Genomic DNA, 20,175 nt, shown 5'->3' on the forward strand with positions numbered 1-20,175 from the left:
AAAGCAGACTAAACGCAGATGGAAAAATTCTGTTTTACAGCGAAAGCTGTTATGACATCACAACTGGGGTCACGCGCGGTGGCGTAGTTGTCCGCCGCCACCGCCGGGATCTTAACCACTTCGCACGAACTATAGTACCAAGGACACTGTGAGACTCGAACGCGGGTCCGCTGCGTGCCAGCTCAGTATTATACCACTGAGCCACGAAGGGGCTTCATACAAGTTCGCAAACTCGCCTTAGGCAGGCTTGATGTCGGGAAAGGAATCGCGTTAATATGAGTAATAAATATTTTTAGAACAGAAAAAGAACAACCTGTCGTCACACAATGCGAATAGCGTAATGAGTGGGTCTTCCATTGCTCCAACCCATTACGAAAACTTGTCTTCAATCACCTAATAAATGTGGCGCATATCTACTTCAGGCATAGGCCAAAAGCGGCGCCCCCACAAAATTGACGCGAGTAGGTGGCTGCTCCGGGACGTCCGAGCACGCTAGTCTTCCTTTTATTCCCCTACCTCTTCCCCCTTTATGCCTGATCAACAATAAATTTGTTTCACTCACTCACTTAATTCAGGCATAATTCCTCTTCATTGTTAGCCACTGCACGAACAACTGGCACAAAATTCCTTGCATGTGTTTAGTGGAAACCACACTTCTCAAAAGAATGACGAAGGTTAGCACAGCCAATGCCGGCCTATGTACCCAGAAATCAATATTATTAATGCTGTATAGGTATCAAGCAAGTGTGCCTGCAGCAGTTATCAAATCGATGTTTCGAAGAGGCTCTGAAAGTCCGCTTTTCTAGTTTTCGCCGTGACAGTGCAGTGACTTCTGCGCAGGACTGGCCTTTTTAAATATTTTTACATACTTTCCACAGAAACTACTGCAAGATTAGACACTTTGAATGGTACGTTTTAAATGCGAAGCACGTCTTAGCGAACTTCGGCGACATTTATCATATCTATCTATCTATCTATCTATCTATCTATCTATCTATCTATCTATCTATGTGTCTGTCTGTCTGTCCATCCGTCCGTCCGTCCATTCATAGAAACATACATACATACATACATACATACATACATACACACACACACACACACACACACACACACACACACCCACCCACCCATCCATCCATCCATCCATCCATCCATCCGACCGACCGACCGACCGACCGACCGACCGACCGACCGACCGACCGACCGACCGACCGACCGACCGACCGACCGACCGACCGACCCACCGACCCACCGACCCACCGACCAACCAACCAACCAACCAAACCACCAAACCAACCAAACCAACCAAACCAACCAAACCAACCAAACCAACCAACCAACCAACCAACCAACCAACCAACCATTCATTCATTCATTCATTCATTCATTCATTCATTCATCCACCTACCTACCTACCTACCTACCTACCTACCTACCTACCTACCTACCTACCTACCTACCTACCTACCTACCTACCTACCTACCTATGACATTTAGCTCTCCTGGCCGTTCTGATAATCGGATCTACACCAAAATTGGTGTGGCATAACATGACTGCATGACAAGCATAAGTGGCTGTTATAACGTAAAAATCATGAATTCTATGTTATGCATGTCATGCTTTACATCTTATGATCATGCTGCTCTTTCGGTGGTTTCGTTCATATGACATATTGCAATACTTGTATGGTATGACACGACTGTATGACGAGCAGATATGACACCTGCCCGAGCGCTTCGGGGCAAAATTTTGTCCTTATCACGGCCTTAGCTTAGCGCTCTCGTCCAGAGTGTTCTCAAGGGGCCAACTTTATGATGTATTCTATTTTATTACGTTGTTCTACGTGTAAAAAATTTGAGTTTTCATTTTAAAACTCTTGTGTCCCACATGTGCCTCTTGGTGTAGAGGGAACGAAATTCCCATAGACAGGTAGCTAGGTATATGTTGTACTATACTTTCTCTGGTGTTCAGTTGGGTAACCGAAGGCACTTGCTTGTGTCGTGTGTTGTCTGTTGTCGAACCATTCTTGACAAGTGGCAGAAACATCGACATGTACTGAGACCAAAAATTATCCGAAGAGAGAGCGAAGCTAGTAGACAAATTTCGGCGACAAGCCAGTGTACCTGAGATCCGCCCTCAATAATTGGATGTGTTCACGGAACTGAGCCTAGAGCCACAACCTTTCCTTGCCCTGGTGGTGAACCTGGAGGGACCTGGCGAACGAGCGCGCCTGACACCCGAGCTACGGGGAAGCAGCTCGTCTTTCCGGCACATTGTCTTGCAACGGGGATGCTATTATAGGCCTGGGAGTCCACACCGAACGTGGACTCCCAGGCCTAAAAGTCCACACCGAACGTCCACACCGATTGCCTCGGCAAAGCCAATCTGTGTCAAGGCCAGCGAGTGAGCCCGCCTGACGCCATCAACTCAACGACGTCATCAAGCGGCGGCGCTGGTCTCTCTTACGCAACGCACGGTGAGCTATCTCAGCTTACGGGCCCGCCAGCATCCCGATGAAGCAATCGGCATCATCCAGTCTCGAGAGCCTTACGCAATGCGTGGCAACATCACTCGTCCTTGGGTGCAACCGAGCGCAACGGCTCCGGATTTGAGGATTATGACGCAACACAGTGGCGGGTCCCCATTGGAGGATTCTGACACGACCCGGCAGCAGTTCTGATTGGACATTGATTACGTAAAGGATCACCTGGGGCCTATAAAGAACCACGCGGCGCTTCGCAAAGCAGCCAGCCTATGCGTCAGAGAAAAGCCGACCTAGGCGTCAGAAAGAAGACATCTCGGCTTTTCGAGTCCCTAAACTGTCGGCCCCAGTGCTAAATATGTAACGCTTCTATTTCTATGCTGTACATAAACCTTGCCTTAGCTCACCGTCGTCTTGTCCCCTGGTCTATCAGCTCTGCGCAGAAGCAGCCGCGAGCAAAGCAGCGCGCTACGGAACAACCTTAGCGGTCCTTCGCCTCGGCGCACTACGCAACAGTGTCGGCGGCGGTGCGAGTCGTAACTGAGTGCATCGGCGCGGCGTGCACCCTCTTCAAAGTAAATATAGTACTGTAAATCGGGCACTTAGATATTTAACGTAGCAGTGTTAGAGCACACGCTCGAATAAAAACCAGTCTTTGTGAAAATTAGGAGAAAATCGCTGCTTTTGCACTTTGTTATTGCTGGAAAACTTCAATAAATTTTGTTACGTAGCCAATTTAGTTCGTTCATTCCGGTTGATTACCACATTGAATGGCGGGTATTCGCAGGATATAGAATTTTTTTTCAGATCGGGACCATCGTAAAATTGATTTTTGTTATATAAGAGTTCTAACTACATATGCCCGCAAACCTATACATCTTAACGTATCAAGCATTCGTACTTTGGAGCACATAAGCTGTACGAAACGTGTTCAGAATTTAAGCGTGTGAACATTATGCGTATGAGCCTACTGTCCCGCAAGAAGATCTTATGATATGTAGATGCGATATCATAAGTAGCTCAAGCTAAATTAAAAACAAAAAGCATTGGAAAAGTCACGGTTTATGACAAATGTGCTTGTATTATCCTTTCCATTAGAACTTCTATTAAAGATTTACCTAATCAGCAAAGAGACATGTTAATGAGAGGAATGATCGAAGAAGTATGAATGCGCGATCGAATATACACTATGCTGAAGCAATTGACTAGTTCATTCTATGCGCAACGAGGTATGTAGCCAGTCGCGTGTTACGAATTGAAAGGACGGAGGGGTACGAGAGATTCTGAATTAGGGGATGAAAAAACACCATTTATACTGCACTCGAAGCTGATGGCATCAAATAAGCAATTAAACAATTTTTGCTGCAATGAGCAATGTAAGGGAACTCTTTTATGGGCTGGTAATTCATAAATGTAATGAGTTAAATCAAGTCAACAATTTTCAGAGGAATACTTATCACATAAAAAACATCGCCAATAACTAGGGACAAGAGAAGAAGGAGACGGGCAGCGGCACTGACTTACAACAAGATTTATTTGCTAGAACCGCACAATATATACTTGGGCAGTATCTGACAAACAAAGAGAAAAATACAAAACAAAGAAAACAATCCACCTAACAACTACGTAATCATCGCCACAACGCACCATGAACAACACGTGAGCTAACGTTCTGAAGAAAATCTATTTCTTTTTGTGATAGCGCAATCGAAAGCCTGCTGACACATGCACTGCCCAGCCTTCCTATCTCTGCAGCCTCATAAATTTCACGTATCATCTGGTCCCGATGACGCTTAATGAGCGTACAAAGCTGAAAATCGGTTGTGTCCCCGATTTTCCGCTTGATGAGTAGATTTGTATTCAGAAAAGGGGCATAACAGGTGTTTAAACGATGGCTGACTTTAAAAAATAAAAGTTAGAAATGGAAGGCAGAACAATTTTTCAGCTCAAGTATCCAACTGCGGATACGGCCACTAATTTTAGGGGAGGGGGGTTGTTCGAAGTGACACCAGAAAGGAGGCGTGGTCCTGAGTTTTTTTTTTAGTAGCACGAAGACACCCTCATAGGATAAACACAATTTGTGCTCACAGTGGTCCCACTAATGTGTCCAAATTGGTGATAGGAGGTGAACGACAAGCAATGAAGACAGAGAGGGAGGGGGGGAGTTGCCGACACATGCTTTGGGGAAGCGATCGCCCCTACCACCTCATTTCTGGATCCGCCACTGCAAGAATCTCATCAAAAACGCAAAAAATAACACTTTCTGGTGGGTTGCTTAAATTAATAATTAGTGAATACTCGCTGTATAACATTTTAACTTGGGACGTTTTCTCGAGCCTCATATCTTATATGTTTACCGATAAGCTTTTACATATTTATTCCGGCGTACCACTGCGCAAGATTGCTGTAACAGCAGCTCAAAACAATGCCAGTCTGCACATACATATTCAAGCATCTTTGGAGTTTCTCTGATGACCACGAGGTCGCGAGTTCGGTTCCATCGCTGTGGACACGTTTTACTTCATGGGGGCAGCAAAGGGCAAAACGTTCCATGCACCACGCATTCGGTGTACTTTAAAAAAAACCCAGGTTTTAAAAACTATTGCAAGCTCTAAACTTCAGCGCTCCTCATATTTCCCGGTAAGGTTTCAAGACACAAGTCTCATACCATGAAACATCTTGAGCCATTTAAGCACGCATAGTAGTGCACGTTAAAGAACCCCAGGTGGTCTAAATTTCCGGAGCCCTCCACTACGGCGTCTCTCATAATCATATAGTGGTTTTGGGACGTTAAACCCCACATATCAATCAATCAATCAAGCACGCATAGTGACGTCACTATGACGATGATGGAAAAACATTAACTCTGCTATGTGGACATGAAGTAAGCCCATAAGCTACCTCAGTCATAAATGCTCTTCACCGCATAGTTTGGCGTCAGACAAAATGCGACTGCTCGATCATAAAAATATTGTTGAAATAAAAGACGGAGGTAAGTTGACGAGATGAAATCGAAAGTAATTATTTAAGGAAAGCACTCTTTACTATACAAACTTCACGTTAAGAATGCGTTCTTCATAACTAATAATAATAATATAATAATAATAATAATAATGATAATTCTGTTATTTCCATCAACGATGCAGGAGACTGTGGGTAAAAGTTGCTTGAGACACGTCAACTTGACAGAAGGCCCGCAGCCACCTTTACAATGCAGCAGCGACAGCACACATGATGACAAAGAAACAAAGAAAAATTACTGTTAATTCTTACATAAACAGTTACATCAGCATCACTCTTCTTTACTATGCTAGCCTGAATTGAGGAAGTGGTCACGCAGTCTTCATGCAGAAGTAAATGATATTTCGATGTTTGATTTACGACATGAGTTCAAAAGGGTTGGTAATGTGTAAGATATTCGCTGCACAGCAGTAATTTGTCCGTGCAGTGACCACCTTCTAGTGTTCTGTGTGACGAGTGTTATAGAATGTGTGTTTTTACTAGATTAGATGGCGCATAAAAAACTTGAATATTTTTTTTTATTTTCTTTCATTTTAAGTTTTTATTTTACTTTTATATTGAATTTGGAGCAAGAGCAACGCAAGTTTCGTCACATACTGGGGAGAACATCAGTGATACAGCTCCCTGTAAAATGTTTTACATCGAAAGGCAATAAAGATACTTATAGATAGAGCTTCTCACATGCCTTATGAATGAGTATAGCTCTTTATGTACGGATTTCCATTTCGGTATGAAATTGTTCATAATGACTTCTTTGCAGTCCTGCATACAATGGACTCGGCTCTACTGCCTGGAGATAGTTAGCTCAAAAGAATGAGAACCTCTGTCTCTTGTGAAGTCCACGTTTCTGATGAAACTAGTCCTATCCCGGCCGTACCTTCTCTTCACTAGAACGAATGTTGAATGCTAAAACGTGCACCGCGGAGTCGTAACAATGTCTACACAAGAACGAAAAAAAAATTCAACATCAGCAGTAGTGCTTACCGGATGTGGCGCTCTGAGTGAGAATATTTTAGAGTTTTGTTTTTTATCGTCAAAGTGCATCTTCGTCGAAACTTGATATGCAAGACGGCCTCGAGAGCGTGTGCCAGCAGACTGCCCCTTTGTACTCGCCAAAGCAACTACAGAAAGCTGTTGAGTACCGTGCTGATAGAAGGCAGCTGGTTATGCACCAACCTCTTATTTAAAATGTAATATGACGCTTCCGGATGTTTATCAGAATTTCATGTCTGAGAACTTCTTTATAGATTCCATTCTCAAACCATTTTTTATGTAAGCCAACATATCATTTTCATATATATATATAGTTCACCTGAGGTCAGCGACTTGTAGTGAAGCATGACAGCCGGACGTTCAGGTGAGGTTCCTCTGAAACTTTCTCCTTTTGTACCGAATTTCCCACAAACCTGTATCTAGCTGCATTTCGTCAAACACGCCTCGTTTGGAATTCGCACTGGGTTCAGTTGAAGTATCATATCTTGTTCAATTTGCACCTGCACGACGTGGGTACCAAAAGGGCCACATCAATTTCTTTCGTTTTTCTTCCTTGCATTGAAGAACAACTTCCAACCCCGTACTCGCAAATATGCCGAGCAAAAGGCGCCGGTCGTAGATAAGAGGTGGGAGGCGCGCGTCGTGTATATACGTAGTCGGGTGAAGAGCACAGACACGTGAGAGATTGTGGGCCACAAAACGACTTTCCCGGCTCTCGGTCACCCCGGTAACCGATGTACACCGGATAAGGTGACAGATAAGCGCATTGTTGCGCTGGCAGCCCAGCGAGAAGAGCACACCGCGGATATACACAGCGGCTAACAAGGAGCCCGCACCAGCATGTGGCGCACTTGGTCTTCAACCGGCATCTACGTGCCCCTCCTATCGCCGGAATTTTGACTGCGCACGTGCCGCATAGGTATAAAATGCATCACCTATGAATGCGAAGGTGGCAATCGCAGTCGTGGTTTTTGCCGCGCTGTGCGTCTCTCGGGGAAATGGCGTTGTTGCGTTTCGGGAACGGGCACCTCGCCTGGAGGGCAACGGATACACGGACATTATTGTGCGCCTGCCCCACGGCCTGAACCGCAGCGATCCTGGAGAGTTCTTCGGACAGCTGGAGGTAAGCGGATCCTCCCAATCTTCGTTGTCATTCCTGCACACATTCGCTAAATAAATCCGAAGCATTTCTTATCGAACTTCGACGACTTTGCCCGTATCTATCTATCTATCTATCTATCTATCTATCTATCTATCTATCTATCTATCTATCTATATGCCTACTACATTTAGCTCTCCTGGCCGTTTCAACAATGGGATCTATACCGAAATTTGCATTGTATAACAATACTGTACGGCGGCCATAAGTGACTAGTCATAACATGAAAATCATGACTCCAATCAATGTCATGATTTTCTTGTCATGATCCTGCTGCTCATGCAGTGATTTTGTTCACATGATATATTGCAAAACTGGCATGGAAGCATTCGCATGACTGCATGGGGAACATAGGTGACAGGCCCTAACGTGGAAATCATGACATGCATGGTATGTAAGTCGTGACTGCACAATAGGCTCATAACGTGCTCGCAGTTGTGGGGGGGGGGGAGGGATTTTAATTGAAAAGAAGATAAAAGTGAGTTTGGTAACTGTCTTGCAGGGGGAGGACAACTCAACAGTAGCTCACGAGGGGTGGGGGTAAGAAGGGATTAAAAGGATAGGATTTAAAGGTATAGAGATAGAGGGAGTGGAAGGAGAGAGCGAGGCGGAGGGACAGCCTCATACAGAAGTATGGAGAAGATAGGAAAGATGGACATGGTCGCAGGAGTCCGAGGATAGAGCACCACTCGGTGAGAGCACTTGTTGGCGTCAGGAGATGGCGTAGGGCGATCCAGTCGGCCAGAGCTGCGCTGTCGTTGGATATCACGGGGAGCACAGCCGGTCGGCACGAAATCCAGCGATTCGCTAGATTCACATATACCAAATGTGGTATTACGAGACGTGAATAGACGACAAATGTATATATCTGGTGCCAAAAATCATAATCATGACATGCGTTTCATCCAAAACATACATGCTACGCTAATAGTCCTCTTGCGGCCGTTTCACTGGATTTCACATATACTGAATTTGCCGTTACGTAACGTGAATGAATGACGAAGGTACACGACTGATGCAAACATGATAATGATGACGTGCGTGTGATGTAAGAACATGACTACATACCACTATCTTGATGCGCTCGTGGCTGTTTCGCTAACTTCACATATATCAAATTTGGTATCACGTAACGTGAATGGACGATGAAGGTAAATGGCACCTCCAAACATGATAATCATGATATGCGCGTCATGTAAAACAAGACTAGATGCTACGCTCATAGCACGCTCGCGGTCGTTTGCCTACTCTCAGATATACTAAATTTTCTATAACGTGAGGTGAATGGACGATGGAGATGAAGGACACGCCCGATAATAATATTCACATATGCGTGCCATGTAAAGCATCACTACGTGCTACGCTCATAGCGCGCTCGCAAACGTTTCTCTAGGTTCACGTGCAAAAAATTTGGTATAGATGACGAAGGTACATGACTGGTGCAAACATGATAATCATGATATGCGTTCATGTAAGAACATGACTACATTACGTAACGTGAATGAACGACGAATTTAAATAACACGCCCAAAAAAGATAATCAAGACATATGCGTGCCATGTAAAACCTGACATGCTACGCTCATAGCGCACTCGCGGCCATTTCGGTAGCTTCACATATACCGAATTTGGTATGCATGACGAAGGTATACGATTGGTGCAAACATAATCATATGACATGCGTTTTATGTGAGAACATGACTACATACCACACTCATGATGACTCATGATGCGGTCGCGGCTATTTCGCTAGCTTCATATATACCAAATTTGGTATCACGTGACATGAATAAACGACGAAGGTAGACGACACGTCCAAGCATGGTAATCATGCAGTCATGACAGACATGATAGTCATGTAAAGCCTGACTACATGCTACGCTCATAGCATGCTCACGACCGTTTCGCTAGGTTCACATATATCAAATGTGGTATTACGAGACGTAAATGGTCGACGAAAACAAGTTCCAGGCGGAAACATGAATCATGACATGGAAGTAATGTACGACATAATTAACGTGTGGCTCATAATAACATTGAGCTAATATTAAATTACATAATTATACCTTCCTCATTTGTGATTCGCATATGATCGATTCCTACTGTACGAGGGATCCGCCGATTTTTGTCTGTTCTGTGGCTACCCATGCCCACCTCCTCTTTCTGCACCTGCAGATATACTTGTACCACTGTTACTACTATTACTACTACTACTACTAATAATAATAATAATAATAATAATATACTAGGTGTGCAGCTTATTCACGGTCATAAGGCTAAGGTTCGCGCATGTATACAATGCCTTCATTCGGTAAATACACATGCCACGGAGAACGTTTCTACACAAGTGGCTCGCTGCCAGGCGTGTTTGTTCATTTCACACAAGGCTCGCATCGAAGCTTTCTGTTCATTTTGATTTGGGAGAGTTGTGTACGACCGGCATTAGGACTTCAAAATATTTTTGAATGGCATAACAAAAAGCCAGATCATGGCATTCAACTTAGCCAGGTCAACTTAGCAAACCGAAAAGCAAGATGGTTATAAAATTTCAAAAATCTATGAGAAGAATGTATATGTTAGCCTGCTAAACTGCCTATTCCAGTTGGTTTTCTGAATGCTCCTATTGCTTCATGGAGCTCACATACAGAAATACACTTACTCATACAGATACTTATTCATAGGCCGTCACGTATGTTCAATTATTTATGCATTCGATATATCTCTTGTACTGCGACTATAAATATCACTAAGAACTCAAAACGATACTTTCTAACCAGCCATGCTGTTACCTTGCGACAGTTCTCGTTCGACATGATTCAGGTATTTGTGTCTTCGAGAAGTTTTTGCATGGAATGGTCTATTAAAATCACCCAAATTGAGAGCGATTGTTTATATCTTCATTGACCTATGGCCAATTCTCTACATTCTGTTCACATTTGGTGCAAACTACGCCACATTGATATTAGGAGCATGCGTGTACCTTTTCCTTCACACACAAAGTAATATAACATTAAAGGGGCTCTAAAACAGTTTTTTGAATAACCATGAAATTAGTTCGCTGAAAGAGCTTATTGCCTCACAAATTGAACACCGCAAAATTTTCAAGAAACCGTCCAGTACGAGTGGAGTTGCAAAGATTTGTCGCACGCTGCAATTGCATTCTCTCGTCTCTCGTCCTGACAAAAGCACTGGACGCTAAGCAGGGAGAGATGGCAGGGCTAACAAAATACGTCGCGGGCACCTCGTGACCTTGAGCACGTTTTTTTTCTTTTTTTTGACTACACGGCTTTTTTAGTACTATCGCGCGCGCACGCGTGAACAAGTGACGACTTCCCACGGCTTTCTCTGTAACGACCGAGCGCGTCATGTTCAAATCAGCCAATGGCTGATAGATGGCCATTCTACGAGTAATTTTTCAGCGTCTTCCGTCATTTGTCGAGGGAAGATAAAAACTTTTAGCTGACTCTGATAGTTTATTGTGAATTCCAGGCCGCATGTTGCACTATACTATATGACTCGCGTGTTCTCGGGAACCTCTACTACCGAATCGGCAGCGTTTTGTCACCATTCTCAGAAAGTGTTGAAAGGCCCCTTCAAGTCTTGCGTATTTAGTGATTGTTAAAACTGCGTTCAAGCAGTGCCAGGCAAAAAATACCAGTAAAAAGAAACTTAGAGAATGGTGACAAAACGCTGAGAACGACTTCAAAAATTCAAGAGATAACATAAACATTGAATATTGTTTTGACCCCAGCAGCACGCATTAAAAAATGAGTAGACATAGTGCTTACACAACAAAACAACTTTTCAACCAAGAGCGCACGACGATTGGCGTCTACGGAAGACAAGAAACAAGTCAACCGAGGTGCTCATAACAGCTGACGCTAGTTCATTGAGATGGCACTACTTGTTTTTCCAGCATAGTGCATTCCTGCGCATTGTCACATACAAAAATGATACAAACTTCCGGCGAGTGCATGCAATGTCCACACTTACTTGACACCCATGAGAGGCGTGTCCGCTAACACCTTATACTGCCTAATAAGCAAAAAAGGGAGCACCATCATAATGTGATAAGCATGCTTGCTTCATGTTCGCTCGTCGTTGAGGGGTAAACATACACGTCATTCACGGGTATCCGATATACAAACACTTGAAAGTAGCGCGCCCCACTGCGGTGGTCTAGTGGCTAAGGTACTCGGCTACTGACCCACGCAGGTCGAGGGTTCGAATTTCGGCTGCGGCGGCTGCATTTCCGGTGGAGGCGGAAATGTTGTAGGCCCATGTGCTCAGATTTGGGTGCACGTCACAGAACCCCAGGTGGTCGAAATTTCCGGAGCCCTCCACTACAGCGTCTCTCATAATCATATGGTGGTTTTGGGACGTTGACCCCGACATATCATCATCATCTTTGAAAGTAGCGCTCTCCAGCCGTTCACGGGTACTACGCGGGTTGCCCTGACTCTTGCGTTTACGTAAGTGTGTTCGACGGATCTCAGGTATAGCGAACATAACGTAGAACACACTAAGCTAGCAGGAACTAAAATGTTCAGGGAAGGTCACGTGTGTCAACAATATATGGAAGACGTTGCTGCACACCCCGCTGCCTAGTTTCACAGAATACGGCGAAAGGCAACCAGCATGCACCGCTTATTCTTATGAATAGATAGTTACAGTATCGCAATATCACTAACGTTCCGCTATTTATCTGCACACTCCCAGGAAGCCGCTTGACAAGCCTGTCTCGGGTGCGTGAAGTGCGCGCCTCATCCTTCTTGTCTATACTTGCACAGCCACAGTATAATGAATACGGTGAGCAAGCAATATGCTACGTGCATCAACCCTGCTCCTTCAAATGCATTCTACGCTCAGCGCGACAGCTTTTCTTGGCACTCAAGGGAAAGCTCGGAGCCAAATCGCGTGCATCCTACCGCCAGTGAAGGTAGTTTGAAAGTAACGCTCGTATTTTCAACGTGAAGTATACATGTTCCTCCTTTATTTTCTACGTGGAGCTATTTGAGACATGACGCAGCTCACACCTGTAAGGTATTCATATTTATTTTATTTATCTGTTGTGACTTCGCGTTTTTCAACGCGTGAAAAAGTTTCCGCTTTTTACCTGCGGTCCCTAGAAGGGACTACTTCGCGTCGTGCTACATGTGCAGAAGCTCTACATCCATAGCTTTCCTTTCAGTGCCCAGAAAATTTGCCGTCGAGTATAGTACAACCGAAAATGTTACGAATATTTTAATCTCACTAGTAGGTGCTCCCCGTGGTGAATGCGATGAAGCTTTAATGAGAATTGAACCGTGAGCAAATCAGTAAAATATCTTTACTTTTTTGCTCGAGTGACAACAGTAAGCCAAAATCTTTCAGGCAGCCACAGAACACAGAATGATACCTCGATTTTTTCATAATATTCAGGGTACAGTAGAGTTCAGTCATCTCCCGCGCCGTCAAATTTATCGGAATGAGCTTTGAGCGACATGTGCGCTTACTGATTGATGGCTCTCTAATTGGCATCGCCGTCGTCTGCTCAGGCAAATAAGCCCGCATACAGTATGTTCAGAGGGTGGTGCTGGAATCGAAAATAAGCGCTAAATATGCAGTGATCTGAAGAAATCTCGACAGATACTGCTAGCATGCTCAGCTGCAAGAAAAAAAAACGCACGGTGCGCTTTTTAGCGTGACTGTGTCGTGCAGTATTAACCACAATAAATGGTTACAACATAAAATTAATTACAATTTATCCGTGCAATATAATTGTGCTCGGTCATTTTTGTTCTAACAGTAACTATATTTTCGCTGTTAATGTAGTTACTACGCATATCAAGAACTAAAAGATTGTTGTCTATAGATAAAATGTTATGTTGGGCTGAAAGTGACGGTGGAACCTCCGCTGAAATTCTGGAGGAAGTTAAACTTCTTGACCAAGAGGTAACGACGCCAACATGTGTCTGTCACCTGCCTGAATTACACGTAACGTGAACAACGTCACGAAAATGATCAAATGAAATTGGAAGGGCATCTAAGAATATTCTCTAGGACAGTTGTTTCTGAGCAGAGCTTGCATTTTTGGGATTTAACCAACGGTAGCTTCTGTTGTGTTGTGTTGACGTGTGATTCAGGTTTATATCGCCTCGACAACTCCCTTTCTGTAAAATCTGGCTTCATGTAAACATAACCACACAATAAGAAAAGAAGAGATTATATTTCATGGTGTCACCTTATACCAACATTGTCCAGTCTAACACTCACAGATCAATGTTAATGCTGAAATAAAATATATCATGCTTTTCATCGTTTATCAGCCCACTAAATATACCAACGTTCTTGTCTGATAAACCTGTGGCAGATCATAAAATACCAAAAATTTGAGCCTAAAAAGGACGCTAATGGGCAGTACAAATGTAATCTGACTGAAGGGGCTCAGCGGCTCATTCAAAGTAATGTTACAAATGATGTTAATGAATAAAACCCTCTACAAACTTTTGCAAGTTACTGCACATGCAATCCCTACTTTTTATGGGTACGTCTTTCTCTGCAAATTATTTTTTATGCCTTGGATTCTCCAGAGGTTGCTTCGCCGTGCATCAGGAAGGCTTCTCCAAGCATCCGACGGCCGATGGTACTTCAGAGGTATACGCGTGGTGGTGCCACCCAATATGGAGACTCCTCGTAACCTGTTGCTGCAAGACGCCACTTGGGAGCTTTTCAACGATGCCCACATCGTTTTCACCAAGCAAGGTAGCAAGTGCAAGGCTCGACAAAGTAAGGGATGCGGCGAACGGGGCGACTTCATAATGCTACCTGTGAGCGCCCTCGACGCATCTGTGGACATTGGTGAGATACTACTTTAATGAACTCCGCACTTTGATGTTGCACCAGCAGCACCTTCACCAACATCATTGCGCACAATGTCAATTCTGAATAAACATGTGCACCTTTCCTAACAAAAACAGTAATAACATGGTAACAGTGAGCACTTAAATGCGTAGCACTTCAGAGCCCGGCTTATCGTTCATCCAGTGTCATGTCGTCATGATCACAATGACAATAAATTGCTCAACACAGGCTGAAAACAAATTATAAAATCACAAAACCGAAACAAAATAAATGCAAACAAATATGCCCTGTATTTGCATGTTACACTGCGAATGTCGTCGAAAGATTATGGTCTTGCGGCTGTAGAGAGGGAACAAAACGTTTATTTGATGTTGTGCGCAATAAAATCGGTGAATGGTATTCTGAAGGCGCTGCGTTAGAGTGCTTCGAGCGTGCAGCGGAGACGAACGAGCATATCAAGTCACGTCACACATGAGACATGAGCAATTTCTGGCAGTTATCTTGGAAAACGAAGCACGCGAAGCACGCTCGGAGGTGATAAGCTGTATAACTCAAGGCGACGGGTAGGTGCCACCACCGTGTCGTCTTAATAAAGCGTTGGAAACACTTGCCTTTTCGTGCAAGCGTTGCATGGTCAGCGGAACGTGATAAACGCTGCGGTCCCTAGAATTACTTATGTATGCCTTTTCTAGTAAGAGACACACATACAGAGTAGTGACGACATGTTATGGCGCCTTAGAGATGTGCAATATTTGCTTTTTAATTGACAATCGCACAAGTATGAACGCTGAGTCTTGACCAATTTTGTTGGGCGCTGCGGATAGGGTCAGCCGTTTGGAGTATCCTTTGGCCACTTTGGTGCCGTTTAGGGTACTGTTAAGGGCGGAAAACCAGACATATGTACAGGCAGACCAAAATTTTTGCGTCAAAGGTCCCCCTAAAAGGCTATCGTCTTCATTATTTAAAGTATTGTAATTACCAAAAATCACCGAGAAATTTTGCCAATACTTTGTTAAAATAACTAAAAACGCAATAGAAGCATGTGGCTGCCATCCGTGCCGCGCTGTAGAAGGCGATATAGTCTCACCAAGAGCGTGATTGCTCCAACGCTTCTCCGCCGCATCCTTTGCATCTGAAGGGTAAACAACCTGATGGAGCTCGACGCAGATGATACGTATCTCAAATGCCGTATCCGACAGGATATAGCGCACCCATCCGAAGGTACTCATGTCACACCCCGAGTTTGCAAATCTCTTTAAGAAGCTTTGCTCGAGCCAAGGTAACCGTTCATGCTTACCTCCAACATTGACGCCACCGATGATTTGGTAAACGAAGCAGTGGGTGCCATACGAACCGTCATCGTTGGGTGCCTGTGATACGCACTTCCTCACGTTTCACTGTAGTTAGCTGCATTTAACGCATGATTTAGAACTGCACCCATCCCTAAAGAAGAACAAGTGTTTTGTTTGTTTGTTTATTTGCTTGTTCGTTTGTTTACTTTTTGTTCTGGCGTGAGTGGACTGAAATGTTACGTGCAGTACAAGTGCCCGGTTCGATTTGTACTGTAACTTCGTTCGTTTATGATGTCGCGGCTCTAAAAAAGAAAATAATCCATAGCACACATATTAGAAAAGCTGTTGTAGGTTCACACAAGATATATGTTTCAATATAACAGCGGAAGAGGTTTCACTTTATCGCGGTTATTTTCATTTTTCAATATTTTAGCCACCATCATTCACTAATGCAAAAGACAGCGACTACGCTATAACAATTATGGACAGCCAACTGTTATTTTTTATTTGGATGAAAAAACCCTAACAGCATAGTTTAATAATTGGAATATTATGCTCAGCAATTATATTGTGATGGTACACAGTGAGACAGACCTATAGCTCAGGAAGTCTGTCGTTGACACATGCTGCTTGAATTCCATTTGTTGCAATTATGTTCAAATAATAAATTCAACAGCCACATATCCTGGCACAAACACCAAAAAATGGTTCTATCGGAATAAACATTTTTTTTTTAGAAAAATGGCTCTTACTCATTTTGGTGCGATTTTAGCTATATCGAAGATGCACCTAAAATTCGTTATAGCTGGAATAGGCAGGTCCTGATATTGTAAACGGGAGTGGCGCAAAACCCACAACCTTAAAATCACGACGATAGTTATAGCGCGAGAACAAAACGACGACACAAAGACAAGAAGGACACGAAGGACACGAGCGCTTGTGTCCTTCGTGTCCTTCTTGTCTCTGTGTCATTGTTTTGTTCTCGCGCTATAACTATCGTCATGCCATACCAACTAGCCCAAGCTGCCACACTTAAAATCACGTTGGCTTAGTTGATAGAATTTATTGAGCCTATTTGCATTCGGGAAGAGTAATGATTTATTGTAGACCCTAAATATACAGTGCCTGTTCAGTAACCTGCGTCTTAGACATTCTCGACATCTCTTATTCAGTTCTAAAATGTTTCTCTTTCTATCTTTGAGCAATGTAAGCTGCGAAGTTCGTGCTGAGCTTCATACTAACAATCGTGTTATGTTACCGGGCATGTGTATGTGGTTGACAGTTGTCAATGACATTCAGATGTCTGTTTGCGACATTGTTGAACCATGAACGTTTGTCTATACGTTTTGTGGACGGCATCAATTGGAAGCGAAAACATTATTGTTATCTTCGCTATTTATAGAGATATTCTGTTGTTCATGTGCGCCTCTTTACCGGCAACAATCTTGGATAACAGATATAGCTGTGACGTTAAGCACACGCGCTCGCGTTTGTATAGCCAATGTTAAAATGACTGACACTGTTTTCGTTCTCTTTAAAACTTTCTCCAGACGCAGCGGCATCCTCACTTGTTCGCAGCTGGGCCCAATTTCGCTATGGTGTGTTTGAAGAGACGGCGTTCGGCTCCAGGCCGCAGTGGTGCTTCTACGACGGGTCATTTTGGCGTCCCACCGGCTGCTACACGACGAATGTCACTGCACGGTATAGAAAATTTGTGAAATAACAAAGTACAAATTTACTTTGTACTATAAAAGAAGCCAACAGTTGTACAATCGAAGTCACAGCCTCGAGGCGTCTTTTGAGCTTTCTCGTAGTCCAATTCAGGGTGTTAAATTGCAATAAGTCTCAGATATATTTCTATGCATTGAGGTTGCTCCAGAATCACGCTTTTGCATGTCACGCTTTTGCTCGTAACAGATGGGCACAAAAAGTAGGCTTAGACGGGGCAACCCTCATCTTGTTCTTGATTTCGATGTTTAAGCCTTCTTCACAGTAACAAGTTTTACACCCTGAAGGGTGTAAATGAGCTTGTGCCATGGACGACACCCTAAGGGTGTTAATTCAGCACCTTCCAAAAAAGGTGATTTTCCATGCACCCTTAGAATAGAGTGTACATGTAAAAAAACTGAAGGGTGTTACAAAAACACCCTTAAGGAAAGGTGCCTTCGATGTCCTTAACTTTTTTAGCACCCTCTGAGGAGGAAGCGAGAAGGGTGCACAAGGGTGTTGAGTGCCCATGGCTGGGGTGCCAGTATTCTTTTAGACTGTACTAATAGATATCAGCATGCACTGATTACACACTACTTGAAGAAAGTGGTCCTGATTATCAATGGTGCGCCACCTTTCTAGCTTCATTCATTGCGTGTGGGCAAAAATATAAACACGTACAATCGTGTATTAACTTCTGCCGGATCTATATATACTTCACAGTATATGCATAATGCGCGTTACAGAAAACTAAGCCTTGCTGCCCTTGCATATTGCCTTTATTTAGTAGGCAAATAAAACTTATAAACTTTTCTTCTGCCACACAACTTTTTCACCAGATGTGCAACATGTTGACGTATACGTACACTACACACGCAACACCTCAAATGTTTAGTGTATTTTTTCAGTTTCTCTTTATTGACAATTCTTTGAAACATACAATTACACTGCTTTCAGTTTAGTATACTGCTTTAAGTACACAGTGTCATCACCAAGAAAGACACTGGGGCTCCGGCGCGCGGATAGCTAGAGCAAGGAAGAGAAGAACGAAGTCAGAATAAGAACAGCTGGCCCAGGATCGGGTGTTGTCTCTTGTTCTCTGCCTCGCTCATCACAATGGCGCAGTCCGACAAGTGAACCCTCTGCGGGAAGCCACCAGTACGTGTCTTCGTTGTTCGTCGGCAGTGCGGGCTTCTCCATCCAGGAACGCCATTCACGCTTCTTTGGCGATGGAGTCAACAACCCGGCCGCCACTTCAGGTGCCCAACGAACCATCAGTGGACGGTGTCCATGCCTCTTCTGTGGTACCAGGGTATCACCCAATGGACACTATGCTACCACTTCGCGGCCGTAATACGCACGGCCTCCTGTCCTTTGGGAATGCTGTTCAAGCTCCCCACGACCTGCATTCCCTGTCCGGTACTCATCCCACATACGAGCCACCAAGAAACGCTGTTCATGCTTCCTTGGACGTGCGTGTCACCGCCGTGAATACTACAAGAACCACATACTTCACGGACGCGAACCAAAGCGGTTCAGAAGCCTCGTGCGACAGTGCCGTGGAACTGCGGCGTACCATCGCGCTACTCCGTGTCGAGACTAACAAACTGACCGCGTTGATCGCCGAGCGAGCTCCTACAATGTTGCCAGCATTGTGTGACATTAACACAGTGTTGGATGTAGCTAGCTGCCTCATCCGACCTTGAGGCAAGCACACCGGAGCAATGCAGGAAGCTTCGGTCTTCTCTCATCGAGCCCTCACACCAGCTCGACTGCTTCGCGTCGGTGATATCTGCGTTGCCACCTGCCACCTCACAATCACCAGCCGTCTGCAAACTACCGGAACTCTACGGGGTCCGGAACGACGCTGACAGCTGGGTGGCAACCGTCAACGCCATAGCAATGCGCGAGGCCTGGCCGGAATCTCAGAAATGGACCGTGGCTGTAGACCGTCTTCGGTAAGGTGCAGCGGCGTGGCACCGGTATGAAGGCTTCAAGCAGCAGTCCTGGGTGGAGTGGAGCTCTAAGCACATAGCTGCCTTGGGCCGGACACTCTCCGATCTCCCTTCCACCACCCAGTTCAACCTGACTACTACCGATGATAAGGCGCAGGAGGGTTTCCGCCTCCAGGTTGCAGTCATGCGTTGCAGTTCACTTGAGCTTTCGGACTCTTTGCCGTCGTCCAATTCAAGTTCAGCTCAGCCAAAGACCACTATCGAAGACGGGCCTCGTGAAGGACGTCACTCAAACGACATACCCACACTGAACCATCTCGAATGTGCAGCTGTACCCTGCATAAGCTTTGATGACCTCTTGGCTGAACGCTCCGCAGGGTACACTGAAACAGGCTCCAAGGCAGGCGTCGCTCTTCCGATGCCAGGTTCCACACCGGGACCCATCTCACGAACTTCCGTACCAGCAACCAATGCCATTTCCAAGACAGAGCTGCCGGAGACAACCGTGGACAGCAAGGAGACAATCTTGAACCAGTGTGTACCACATCTGCAGTCATTGGCCAAGCGTGTGAGCTACATCGATGCGTTCCAGGCAGAGAGAGCCAGCATCGGCCTCTCTGGCAACATGGTGTACGATCTTGCCGATGAAGACAAGCAGGCCATTCTGACTCCCAACATACAACCTGAACGTCGCACAGACCCCCATGAAGTCGTCACCAT

General features: G+C 44.6%; 1 protein-coding gene across 3 annotated transcripts in view; it reads left to right on the top strand.

Moving 5' to 3' along the window:
• The first annotated feature begins 6,631 nt into the window (after nucleotides 1–6,631).
• The window catches only part of LOC119187683 (calcium-activated chloride channel regulator 1), an 84,482-nt gene continuing 70,938 nt past the window's right edge, over nucleotides 6,632–20,175 (top strand). Inside the window, exons 1-3 of one of the 3 annotated variants that reach the window (XM_037435761.2) lie at nucleotides 6,632–7,623; nucleotides 14,231–14,498; nucleotides 17,344–17,494. In XM_037435761.2, coding sequence (XP_037291658.2) covers nucleotides 7,438–7,623; nucleotides 14,231–14,498; nucleotides 17,344–17,494 — 605 coding nt within the window. In that variant the 5' untranslated portion in view covers nucleotides 6,632–7,437. Of the gene's footprint in view, nucleotides 7,624–12,374; nucleotides 12,468–14,230; nucleotides 14,499–17,343; nucleotides 17,495–20,175 lie in introns of those variants that run through there. The other 2 variants (XM_075878483.1, XM_075878482.1) reach the window with 2 other exon arrangements.

Source organism: Rhipicephalus microplus, chromosome X, assembly GCF_043290135.1.
Source record: "Rhipicephalus microplus isolate Deutch F79 chromosome X, USDA_Rmic, whole genome shotgun sequence".
Lineage (NCBI taxonomy): Eukaryota > Metazoa > Arthropoda > Arachnida > Ixodida > Ixodidae > Rhipicephalus > Rhipicephalus microplus.